Source organism: Ptiloglossa arizonensis, chromosome 2, assembly GCF_051014685.1.
Source record: "Ptiloglossa arizonensis isolate GNS036 chromosome 2, iyPtiAriz1_principal, whole genome shotgun sequence".
Lineage (NCBI taxonomy): Eukaryota > Metazoa > Arthropoda > Insecta > Hymenoptera > Colletidae > Ptiloglossa > Ptiloglossa arizonensis.
In genome coordinates this window covers 21,766,942-21,779,261 of record NC_135049.1, presented here as the reverse complement: position 1 = coordinate 21,779,261, position 12,320 = coordinate 21,766,942, and the positions used below count along the sequence as shown (strand labels likewise).

Sequence of the window (12,320 nt, the reverse complement as noted above, 5' to 3'; positions counted from 1 at the left end):
ACACCCTATATAAGGAGCCGCGAAAACCAGCGACCAGACAATATTGATCTAAAAGTGTGAGAGTGAAGGCAACTTGCTCGGCAGTGTTTACGTAGTTACTTCCAGAGTATATTTTTTGAAAATTTAAGAGCTATGTCTGAATACTATGTTGATGAATACGAACATTTTAACTACGATTACGACAAGTATATTTTTACCGGCCACAGTGGCAAACAAAGAAGCAAACGCGAAGCTCTTACACATACGAACCATTTCGACCCGTGCGGCCATTCCAGAAAAATTCTGACTAAATTGATGAATTCTGAACACAACAAACGAAATGCTGGAAAGACCAAGGCGTAAATTGTAAGTTTTGAACATTTGTCAAATTACGTCGCAGTTTCTGACGTATTATTGCTCGAGTTACGTTATCGATTTGAATTCAGTCTGAAAGGTTTGTAACCTTGGCCGAATTAGTGCGTGTTTATATATTCGATGTTCTGCTGCGTACATCCAATTTAAATTGTATACAAACTTCGTATTCTTATTGATTAATGCAGCTAAAGATCAATAAGCATGAATTAAATTAAGTTTATTATTATTATTATTATTATTATTAGTTACCACTCTAGAAACTGTTTGCAAGTATTACTGTTCTTTGTTTTTTTTTTAAACTGCGCAACCATTTTAAAGGTGACTCATTTCTTACGCGAACACTTGTTGCCTTTTACTTTTTTACAATGCGATAAGTGTGCAAAAGAAAATTAAAACATCGCCAATTATTTTTAAAAACGTGAACATCTTAAAATGCGCATCATAAATATTTAATTATTCAATTTTTTATTTAACAATTTTTATTTTTTTTTTGTTTCAGGACCTTGGAGTTTGATGTCCTATTTTTGGAAAAAGTATTGGTTTGTCAATTCTGACAAACTGGAACCTCTTGGATATATATTCTATTAAGCAAGACATTTTTCCCTATTTTCTTTATTCTCAGCAATGTGTTTAGTTGCTGAACATAGATCCTCACTTAGAATAAGATAATCATTAGTACTTAGTACAAATAGGTAGCGTCTTATAATAATTACTATTTTTCATAGTATATCATAATGTGTAGGATAAATATTTCCTAATTAGACCACTCTTGATTCAAGATCATTTGAATTTGGGGTTTTCATGATGTGATAGAAAGTTAAATATGTGTATATTGGATTCACGCACACTAAAAATTTGTAGTTATTGAGCACATAGTTTGAAATACATTTGCTCAATGTAGTAGTATAGCAAAATATGTGACTGTGCAAGAATATTTCATCCAATGTGGACATTTTGAAAAGACGCATTTGTTTTTCAAGATATATTAAGTTACCTTTTCGTTAACTTTACAAGACTTTATTTTAATTTCAAGTTTACTGAAAAGTTCAAAGTATTAAAGATGACTAAAGTATGTAATTATAACAAATATAATAAAAAAAATAATAAAAATTTATAATTAGCAAGAATATGATTATTTATTTTAGTTTTAATTTAATACCTCCTTCATTTTTTTATATCAAAATTAGTATTCAAATATAGTGAGTGTGTAAACAAATAGTCTTTAATACTTCTTTGATTTTAAAAATAAATAAGAACCAAAAATATTTGTGATACCATAATGCCATAAAAATATTGCGTCTACGTTTTATGATTTCTAGAACTCCTATGGAATACATAAACTTATAGCATCGATAGAATGTAATTGATATTGTACAATGCATTTGCGTAAAAAACACTAAAAAAAATAATTATGTACAAATGGCTTGCACATATCAGTTAAAATACAGATTATTTTTGTTGGAATCTTCGTATTGTAAGGAATTTTATAATTGAAACAAATTATGTTAATTTGTGTTTAATAAAATTTAGCTCTTGTCTTAAAATTCCAGTTAATATAAATTCCGTTGACTGTATGGTCACAGTTTTTGGAGCTTTCGCAAGAAATGTTTTTGCTTTTGCTAAATCTTCTTCCCGAGAAATGATCACCGTTTTTTGTGGCCATGACGATGGTGGTCGTACTAATGGTTTACCACCGCACGAATTGATTATACCTAAAAAAAAAATGCATTTTCCTTACTTCGTTTGCGATATCAACAATGTTAAGCAAACTCGATATCAGAAATATACTTTTCAATTCTGGCAAAGGTGGAGGTGCTACGTTAGGCGTTAATACAATGGTATATCCTTCCAATAGTTTTTGTTGCTTTGCTTTTTCTAGACTTCCCCTTAACTTAAAACCAAATTTAGCTTCTGCAACAGGGTCTTTTAAAATATAATCCTTTAACTCTACAAAGTGGCCAACTTTTTCACTTTCGACCAACCAATTGATTGAAACTATTGGCACAGATTGTGCTAATGCACACAAAAATTTAACGGTCCTTCGTACTTTATCCGTAACCAATACACTACACTTTGCTGGATCTTCGACTTGCGATGCTCCTATAAAAAAGAAAAAAAAAAATTATACTCGAATCAAATTATAATTTTTCTTTACATGGACATTAAACTTACCTAATTTTTTCAATAACTTGCTGTAGTCGTTTGTAATACCCGTAAATAAGATTTTATGTTTTATTTTAAATGCTCCACTCGTTGATGCTCTGGTTGGTGTTGAAAGAATTGATGCATTGTCTACACTGGAATTCGTTGCTGAGGAAGTGCTGGTCTCTGTCAAATGTTTGCTTTGTCTTTTGTCAGTTTGAAGCTTTCGTACTTTTGCTTTCTTTCCTCTTTTATTCATATTATTTGTATTATTCATAGTATTATTTACAAAACTTTGATTAGAATTAGTCTTCGAATATTCTTCCATTGGTTTAAATTTTGAAGTGGACATTTCAAATTGCGTATTATCAGATTCAGTAATATCAGAAGAAACATTGCTTTCTTCAAAATTTTCATCCACAGGAAGGATCGTGCTTGCACGTTTTCTAGTATTTTTGGTTTTGACATTTCTCGTTCTTTCGTGTTTCTCTTTCTTTCTTTTTGTGTTAAAACCAGTATTTTGCTCTTTAAACGAAACATTCATGATCATCTCCACTTCTTGAGATTCTTCTCCACCTTGGGAACTGACAACTTCTTCCTCAAGTTGTCGTTTGTTTGTTAACCTCTGACTCCGCTTTCTTTGTGCTGTTATATTTGGAACAGCTTTTTCACTTTCCGACGTAGTTGAATCGCTCGAAGCAACTCGATTCTTGACGCTTGTACGCCGAGTTTGCCTGGTTTCATTGTTGACAATATTTTTAGCCATCGACTGTGCCGGGGTACTTTGAGATATCCTCTCTGTTGGTGAAGTTGGAGACATTTTCATGATTCTTATCACCAACTGTTTAGACTGCAAGCTTTCTTGACTAAATGACAACTGTGTATTGCATGAATCTTGTACATTGACTGATGAATTTCGTTTAGTCATGTAGTCAACAATGTTTGCAGAATTTTTTTTACTAATGGTAGTATTTTTTTCAGTACTCTTTCTATGTCTGGTAATTCTGGATGTACTTTCATTAGTATCCTTCTTAAATTTTTTTGTATTACTACTTTCGATCACATCCGTCGTACTGAGTGATCTTTTTCCAACGCGTGAAGAGCTTAAAGTAGTTTTTCTTGCAGGTCTGGCAGTTACATCTTCAGCCAGAGCTTCGGTTCCTACCTGAAAAACAGACGAACGATCAACATTTTCTTTGCTGGAATTATAAGCCCTTCCATTCTGAATGGAAGAATTATGTTTTGCTTGTTCCCGCGTGTCAATAGGAGAAATCGATTTTCGTTGCAGCAGAGATCTACTACCTTTAGTTTTACGTAAATTCTTAGATGGTGTTTTTCTCACCGATTGCTTAAACCGTTTAGTTACATTCTCATCATCGCTTTCATGTTCATTTGTGGACACTTTATCAACCTTGAAATTACCAAAACTTTCCAAAATAGTTGAAGAATTTGATTTCCTAGTAGAATGATAAGGTTTAACATCTTCCATGTTCCCACGAGCACTTGATCTTCGCGTGGATATCTGCGGAGCTGATTTCTTTTTCGGTTCAGTTTTTTTTTTATCCTGTTTTGATCGATTTCTATTTGTGTTCAATCTAGTCTCTGTTGATATCGACGACGTTGGACTTCCTGGATTTGATAAAGTACCTGAAATTTTAAACTCAGGTAAACCGGCCAAAATGTCGTCGTCGTCGTCTTTCTCCAGTAATATAGAGGTCTGTTGAGGTTGTTTAATACCCGTTGATATTGTGGATACTTGGTTACCTGTTTTGAAAGATTCTTCAGATTCATTTTTATTTTTTGTAGATAAATCTGTTTTACCTAGAATAGTTTTCGACACTTTTAATTTCTCATTTCTCGGTGACGATTTTTGCATTGGTAAACGTTCAAATGATGTACCGCAAACACTATTGTTTTTATCATTCATAGTGCTAACATTTGCCTCTGTTGCATTTTCCCCATCTTTTCTATTGACTGATCTGTTTTCAACAGAACTAGCAAAATCTTGCGATTCTTTTAAAACGTTTTGTTTCCTTGTTGAAGCAAGCTTGGTGAAATAATTTTCCTCATTTTGTGAATCGCTGTCAATGATGGTATTCTTTAAACTAGACTTAGCAGACTGCTTGTTTGGTGTTGAATGAGATGTTGAATCGATTACTGATGTTTTGTTTCGCTTGTGTTTCTGTGATATTTTTGCTTTGCCAATTGTTGGTGATTCATTATCTGCGTCAGACTTATGACTGGTGTCGGATTTATCCTCATATTGCGACAATTGCAACATATTTATGAGTACCTGAGTTGTTCGTATCTGCGGTTGCTCTTCTATATCATCCTCGTTCACATCATCGAATATATTGTTTAGATTTCTTTCTAAAGTATCATTTAAATTTGTTTTATTCGATTTCTTTAATGTTTTTTTCCTGTTGTCAGCAGTTGATACAGATTTGCTTTTGATCTCACTGATTAATTGAGTAGGTGCCATTTCATAATCAATGTCCTCAACGCTAAATTCTTCCACGGAAGTTGGATTCAATTTGTCAAAAGGACTTGGTGATTCATTTTTATCTGATTCTGAAACTTTTTCCGAATTGTTAATTACTTGAGTAGGTATATTATAGTCTGCTTCAGTAATATCTTCCGTTTCTTCGGCTCTATTTTTTCTTGAATGGATAATAGGTTTGTTTACTTGTGGAGAAGATTTTGCCATTGGAAGAATTTGTGTTGGTGCCATATCATCGATTTCCAACTCCTCTGTTATTAAGTTATCCTCAGATGTTTTCGTTTTAATCAATTGCGTTGGCCCATCAAAATCTACGTCAGCAGTAGCTGTTGAATCTTCGTTTTTTGGGTTTACATGTTGTGTAGGTACATCAAACAGATCATCAGAGTCTCCGCTCATAATCTCTTTGCTTTCATTCTGCCGCACTTCAAATGACAAGGATGTAGATTGTCTTTGCTTTATGGAAATTTCCATGAAACGACCTTCTTCATCCGTGTCCTCATCTTCGCTAACAACCGACTGACTTTTCGAAGGTTGACTATCTTGACTGGCAACGCGCGAATACCTTTGAAACATACATTCTTGATCGGTCTCATCGGAGTCATCTGCCATCAGAGGAGCCTTAAATGGGAAATTAATGCGTTGAGTAGTAGCTTCAAAAATATTTTCATCCTCATTCTTGGTTTGCGTATTTGCGTCGAATATGTTTTCATTGTCTTTACTTTTTTCAGTCGTTTCATTGTTATTCGAGCACGAAGACTTTATAGGCGCCGATGACAATGATTTCGAATTTGAAGCATTGAGTGTATCATCATTTCCGATAAAGTCCTCTAATAAATCTTGCGAACTAAGTAAATTGCGGCTTTTATCGAATTCTGAACAGTCATCTTCGAAATTTGTTGAGGAGGGCGACAATTGCAGGTACTCTTCTGAACATTTTTGAACACCTTCTATCTGTTCATCGTGCGGACAAAATTCTTCTTTTACAGTTAAAACTGCATTTAACGTATCTTCTTCGTCTATATCATTACAATTACTATCATCATTAGAATAGTATTTTCCCTCTTTAACTTCAATCTTTGGTACATCCACCGTATCGCTTATACTATTTTCTGTTAGGCCTGTTTTTTTCGTCTTATGTTTCCGAACGTCTTGAATGCTGTCATCAGCATCTCGTGCTGAAACATTCTGACGCTCGATTTTTCTCGGTGTCTTCATATCATGAATATCAATTGGCTTCTTTTGAAAGTGTGTTTTGACAGTTTTAATATCGTTCAAGCAGATCTTTTGAGTTTCAGCGTCGTGGATATCGGAATTCATTTCGTTTTGCGATTCGGATGACTTCTGCGTTTCCATATCATGAATACTGATCCTCTGTTCGCTTACGTTTTCCTTTCTCCGAGCAGTGAAACCCGAGGAATCGTCCATGCTGTCACTGGTGAAGGAATCGTGAACGAAAGAATTCTTTTCATTGGTGGTTGAGTTCCGTTGAGGCACAGTCGGACGTCGAAACATGGATTCTCCATTCTCAGTTTGGGTGCCAGGAATTATAGAATCGTTCTGCCCCAAAGTGGACGAATTGTTCTACGCAAAATATATACGATAACAGAGAAAAGACGATTTCCTTCGAGAGGCGGCTCATAATTACCCAAGACGAATCAGGTGTTCCAGAAATTATCAGATTGTTTTTACGAATTGGGGCCGGAGTTTCCGGGATCAAGGAGTCGTTCACCGATCGTTGGACCTTATAAACTGCGCGTACAACGCCAAATTCGAGTATGCTTCCATCTGTTAACTCGTAGAATCGACCAGGCCTTAAAATCGACTGCACAGAAAAGTACAAGATGTAATACCAGATTAATTTATTACAAAATTATGATCTACAAACAGTGAAATCAAAATTCAACAATTGCACTGCATCCGAATTGAAAAGTAGGCTCGACAAATTACGGATCAACGATCAGTAAATAAAGAATCACGTGAATCGAATCTAAATGCAAATGCATGCATAGATAAAACTATATTACATTATTGAGCTTTGTTTTGTTGGAAGAATTCAAATCGCAGATCCATGTCGTTGTCTCACGACCGTTAGCCTCGATTTCTGCGTGCCTCTTAGATACCGTCTGCAAGTGAAATTACTCTCCTTACTACCTAATTATCGCTATTGTAACATTTTGACATTTTAATTTACATTTTAAAGATCTCTTTCGTGTACAATTTTATGACTACATTCATTTCTAATTATTTAAATTATGCATCTTCCATAGTTTACTTGTAATGTAAATAACTGTTGTTACAATTTTCTTCATTTCTTCTTCCAAACGCCAGTACCATTTTTTTAAAGACAATATTATGTTCGATAAATTTTAAGCGATTGTGCCGACTTTATCGCGTTCTTCTTTTTACACTACAAGGATCAATGGCGCAAAATGTTGATAAATCTTAATATGTATTTGATAAGTTTTGCACGGTGTTTAAATGTATCGTAGATTATTGGTAACTTCGATATTGAATCAAATTTTGTGGCGTTATTCGAAGCGTCGCGAGAGATTCAAAGAGAGTCTTTCGATATGAAAACGACTATTTTTAACTTTTAAACTGTCTTATTTATTTGCGCAATGATGATAAATATGATGATAAATGTCTCTAATTATTTGTATCATTTTTATTTAAATAAAATTCAAATAAATTTCCGAAAACTGTATTACATGTATTTTTATTATTTAACAACAAATTAATATTTATGGTTTTGGTGATGCAAATAATTTGTTTACTTTTAAGGATTATCTTATTTTCAATTTTGAAAGAGTACGCAATTCTGTAATACAAAGATTATGCTAACATAATTCTCTGTTTCGTAATTATATATGATAAATACAAGTAAGCCACTTTGAGTTACCGAAACCAAAAGTCGCTTCTAACAGTGACATTGATTTTTTGACCTATACTGATTAAGCATTTCTTACTTAGTTTAGTGGATATCAACTGCCCTAAAAAGAACTTTCCAAACTCATAAAAACACCTCGAACCGTTGAATCTACTTGTCGCCAAGATAAGCTGTTTAGAACTCCCTCACTTGAATTGTTATGATTCTAATTTTATCTTTACATTTTTCAACCACCATTCCATGTTCATTGACCGATAGCAATCTATTTAAACGCGTAGATAATCTTTCGTATCGTTCTATCGAGAACATTAAAATACATTACAATCTGTATAATAAAACGAGCCCGGCTTTATCTTATCATGTAGCACGGCGACTGACAAAAATAAAGTATCTACATTATGGACATGTTTCGTTTATAAGTAGCAGTAAGAATCTTTTACCGCAGTTCTTTTGATTGCAACACATCCCGACATATCGTTGGTCCCTAACGATAATTGCCGAACAAAACTGGAAGGTAGGAAGTGTAATACTCAGTTGAAATGTATGTACGATTGTACGAAATGTGAGAGTTCTCTGCTTGTTCGTCTGTCGTATTTTTTAATCCATCGTTCACAGTGAAAGCCTATCGAAACGTGCTCAATAAGTAAACGAAATTGGTAGATTCAACTTGACTGCGACGAAGATGACGAGACTGTGGTGTCTTCTGTTTCTTTTCGGATTCGTGACCCTGACGTGGTGTCTGGACGATGCACCAAGAGTTAAAACACCCCTGGGTAGTATCAAGGGATATCACTTACTCTCTGCTAATGGTAAACAGTATGAAGCCTACGAAGGAATCCCTTACGCACTGCCTCCAATCGGCAAGCTTCGGTTCAAGGTAAAGAATATTGTTTTGCTTCACTTTAGGAACTATAAATTCAGCTAATTAACGAATCTTGGAAAAGGATTCGATTTTCTAGATTTTGAAACAACAGTCCTTCGCACGATCGTATAATACCGTGGAATAATCGATGTTTCGATAGTTCAGTGTGCCGACTGATAGAAAATCTCAGAATGAATGTTCCATTGGACAGTTACATTTGTAACCATAGTCTTGCAATATCCTGTATAATTTCCAGTTCTGCGTAACTCGGTACTCGACCTGCAAAATATCAATTATGAGTGAAAATTTATTTATTTAGCCCCCTCACCGGTTACCACCCTGGTTGGGAGAACTCTCTGCAACGAAATTTGGATCTCCTTGTTTGCAATACACCCAAGTACCCGAATCTCCGAAAGGCGACAAAGTCATCGGTGCCGAGGATTGTCTTTACTTGAACGTTTACGTGCCGGCGCATAAGAAAGTATCCGAGCCAATGCCAGTCATTTTCTGGATTCATGGAGGAGCCTTCCAGTTGGGTAGCGGAATGCATGCGGGTGCTAAATATCTTATCGATCATGACGTCGTGTTTGTTACGATCAACTACCGCCTTGGAATATTAGGTACTTAAAAATGTAACATTTCTAGCATACTGTATTCCCAAATACACTTGACAACACGAATGACAATTGTCGTACAATTTGATGTATTAAAGGCTAACGATTTCCTTTGAAGGTTTTCTTAGCACAGAGAATGAAATAGTTCCCGGAAATATGGGATTGAAGGATCAAAGTATGGCCTTACGTTGGGTGTCAGAGAATATCGAATGGTTCGGTGGTGATCCGAACAGAGTGACTTTGGTCGGTTTAAGCGCAGGTGGTGCGAGCGTTCATTATCACTACTTATCGCCCATGAGTGCTGGTCTTTTCCAAGGTACCGGACACGTTATTTTACATGCATATATACCATCGTATGTCGATTAAATGACTACTGTAGCCTGATTTTTTGGAATGTACAGATGTACATTTTGTAAACATTTTTCTATATTGAAATCTATTACAACTGGTTATCTTGTATCATTATCCTTTGTTAAATATCTCTGAAGTATTTTTCTAAGTTGTCTTCGTTACAGTTATTAAGTTTTTCTTTATATTGTCGCACGACATAGGTGGAATCTCGATTAGTGGTACAGCATTTGATTGTTGGGCGCAAACGGAAAATATGTTGGAGAAGTCCAAGCATGTAGCAACTCTTATGGGTTGTCCTACAGGTAACATAAAGGAAATGGTACGTTGTCTAAGATATCGCCCATCTAGAAGTATGGTTGAAACTACTCATGAATTTATGGTAAGTATCCGCTATTCTACACAGTGATAAATAATTAGTTGTTTTAAAATAAATAATCTGATTTCAGCGATTCTATTATAACCCATTCACACCATTTGGACCAGTTGTAGAGAAATTTGGAGAAGAACCATTCATTGATCGTCCACCTGTTGAAATTGTGAGTAGTGGTGATGTTCATGATGTTCCTTGGATTACTGGAGTGACTAGCGAAGAAGGATTGTATCCAGTTGCAGGTAAGAAATATACAACAATACAAAATCTCTGTAATTATGATTTTGAACTTTTACCCAAAATCATGCATTTTACAGAGTTTATTGCTATACCAGAAGCCTTGAAAACCTTGGAAGATAATTGGAATCTTCTTTTGCCTTATTTTCTTGATTATAATTACACTTTACCTAAAGAAAAACATGTTGAAGTTGCTACGGTCATAAAAGGTCACTATTTTGGAATGAAAAAAATCGACAATACAACGACAAAATCTCTGATACAAATGGCTAGCGATCGATTCTTCATAGTTGACAGTGAAAAGGCTGCCAGGTTGCAAGCTAGTGTTAATCAGCAACCGGTTTGGTATTACTATTATAGCTATAGAGCTGCACAAAGTTTGAGTGATGTCATGAGTGGAACTACTACTAATTATGGTATGTCAACAAAATGTGAATAATTTTAATATAACAAGAACAAATTGAATCACACAGTCTACATATTTTTTGTAGGTGTAAGCCATGCGGACGATGCATTTGCCGTTATTGAAAATCCTTTCTTAGATTTCACAACAACATCAAACGATCGTAATATGCAAAAACTTTTGATTGAGTTATGGATATCATTTGTAACTAATGGGTGAGTAAAAACAATTGCCTGTATACATTATAATGATTTAAGGAAATCACTTGATTCTTTTTTATAATTTAGAGTTCCAAAAATGGGTAATGTTGAATGGCCCAGATTAAATCCAAATGAAAAGGAACTTCATTACATGCATATAGCTGAATCAAACAAAATTTTTATGGATAGTAATGCAAACTTTGGACAGAAAGATTTTTGGAATACTATCGATTTTAATGAAAATAAATTGAACAGTACATTTAGTGGATACATGAAGAAAGAAGAATTGTAAAGATATTTTTACCCATCATAATTTTACGTTGTTATAAAATTGTACACATAAAGACTTTGTTCTTTTAAGGGATTTCACGAATATTATAAATATCTGGTTATTTATAAGCATTTTAAAAATATACAATCGATAGAAAATTATGAAATAATATTTAGGTGATTGAGTATATAAAATCTAAATTAATAACTTTAATTATTTTAATTTTTCAATGCATTTATCCTACCTCTTTACCTTTAATCTTCAATGTATTAATAAATTTTTTATATATTAATAAGCTATACGTTTAATTGAAATACTTTCATATAAAAATTATTAATTCTTTAAAGAATAACAAAATTTAATAACTTACTTGATCAGATAGTACAATATTGGATTCTGGATGTCTGCCAATTTTTGTAATTCCTTTCTTAATTAAATAAGTATCGGATCCAATGCTCAGTATTCTAACCTAAAATTTTTATAAATATTTAAGTTTTTTACATTTTAACAATTACTATTAAAAAATTGTAATATAAATACACAGCAAAAGTCATGAAATTATGTAAGCAACATGTAATTAACTTAATTATTAAAAAAGGACTTTGTGATAATTTAAAGAAATAATTTTATGAATTTTGACAAGAATTAAAAATTACAAAAATAGTCATAAAAGAAAAATATAAGACATTTAATTTCTTTTTACTTCTACTTCTTCATGGTCCTCAGATTCATCATGCGGAGGGTTGGATAATATCTGTGTCGATATATAATCATTATCTTCACAAACTTGTGTCGGCAAAATATCCATCATAAAGAAAATGTAACGAAATGACGTAAATTATATGCGTTACTCGATTATTTGTGATTATGTTTTCTAAATGTTGGATCATTCATAAAATAACCTCACACGATACGTAGTCTCTTAGAAATTTACTGATAGTCATTCAATGCGAATAAAGAGTAAAATAATTATGAATATGAATACACACTAACAAAATGTAAACTGCACATTATTTATTACACTCTTACAAATGAACGATTAATACTAAATAAGACAAAACATCGCAACAGACGAAACATTGACGTACGGTTATTCCCGCCACTTTAGTTTCAGCTACCAATATGC

The 12,320-nt window shown here is 33.6% G+C and overlaps 3 protein-coding genes across 7 annotated transcripts; 2 read left to right on the top strand and 1 right to left on the bottom strand.

Annotated features, from left to right (window-relative positions):
• The first annotated feature begins 35 nt into the window (after window positions 1-35).
• Window positions 36-1,481, top strand: LOC143154807 (nuclear protein 1). Its single transcript, XM_076326797.1, has 2 exons — window positions 36-345; window positions 854-1,481. Exon 1 carries the CDS (start codon window positions 133-135, stop codon window positions 340-342), a length of 210 nt encoding a protein of 69 aa, XP_076182912.1. The 5' UTR covers window positions 36-132; the 3' UTR covers window positions 343-345; window positions 854-1,481.
• Window positions 1,482-1,598: 117 nt separating this feature from the next.
• Window positions 1,599-12,276, bottom strand: Mu2 (mutator 2). 5 transcript variants are annotated; one of them, XM_076326772.1, is made up of 8 exons: window positions 11,898-12,276; window positions 11,565-11,663; window positions 7,024-7,122; window positions 6,645-6,821; window positions 3,481-6,580; window positions 2,527-3,294; window positions 2,143-2,454; window positions 1,599-2,066 (listed from the first exon to the last, which is right to left on the bottom strand). In XM_076326772.1, exons 1-8 carry the CDS (start codon window positions 12,003-12,005, stop codon window positions 1,855-1,857), a joined length of 4,875 nt encoding a protein of 1,624 aa, XP_076182887.1. In that variant the 5' UTR covers window positions 12,006-12,276; the 3' UTR covers window positions 1,599-1,854. The 5 variants fall into 5 exon arrangements, with proteins under 5 accessions (XP_076182887.1, XP_076182886.1, XP_076182882.1 ...); XM_076326771.1 differs by having other exon boundaries at window positions 1,600-2,066; window positions 2,527-3,661; window positions 3,839-6,580; XM_076326767.1 differs by having other exon boundaries at window positions 1,600-2,066; window positions 2,527-6,580.
• Window positions 8,556-11,317, top strand: LOC143154809 (carboxylic ester hydrolase-like). The gene is made up of 8 exons (XM_076326798.1): window positions 8,556-8,763; window positions 9,068-9,368; window positions 9,481-9,678; window positions 9,914-10,092; window positions 10,160-10,325; window positions 10,401-10,736; window positions 10,812-10,938; window positions 11,011-11,317. Exons 1-8 carry the CDS (start codon window positions 8,569-8,571, stop codon window positions 11,213-11,215), a joined length of 1,707 nt encoding a protein of 568 aa, XP_076182913.1. The 5' UTR covers window positions 8,556-8,568; the 3' UTR covers window positions 11,216-11,317.
• Window positions 12,277-12,320: the final 44 nt, after the last annotated feature.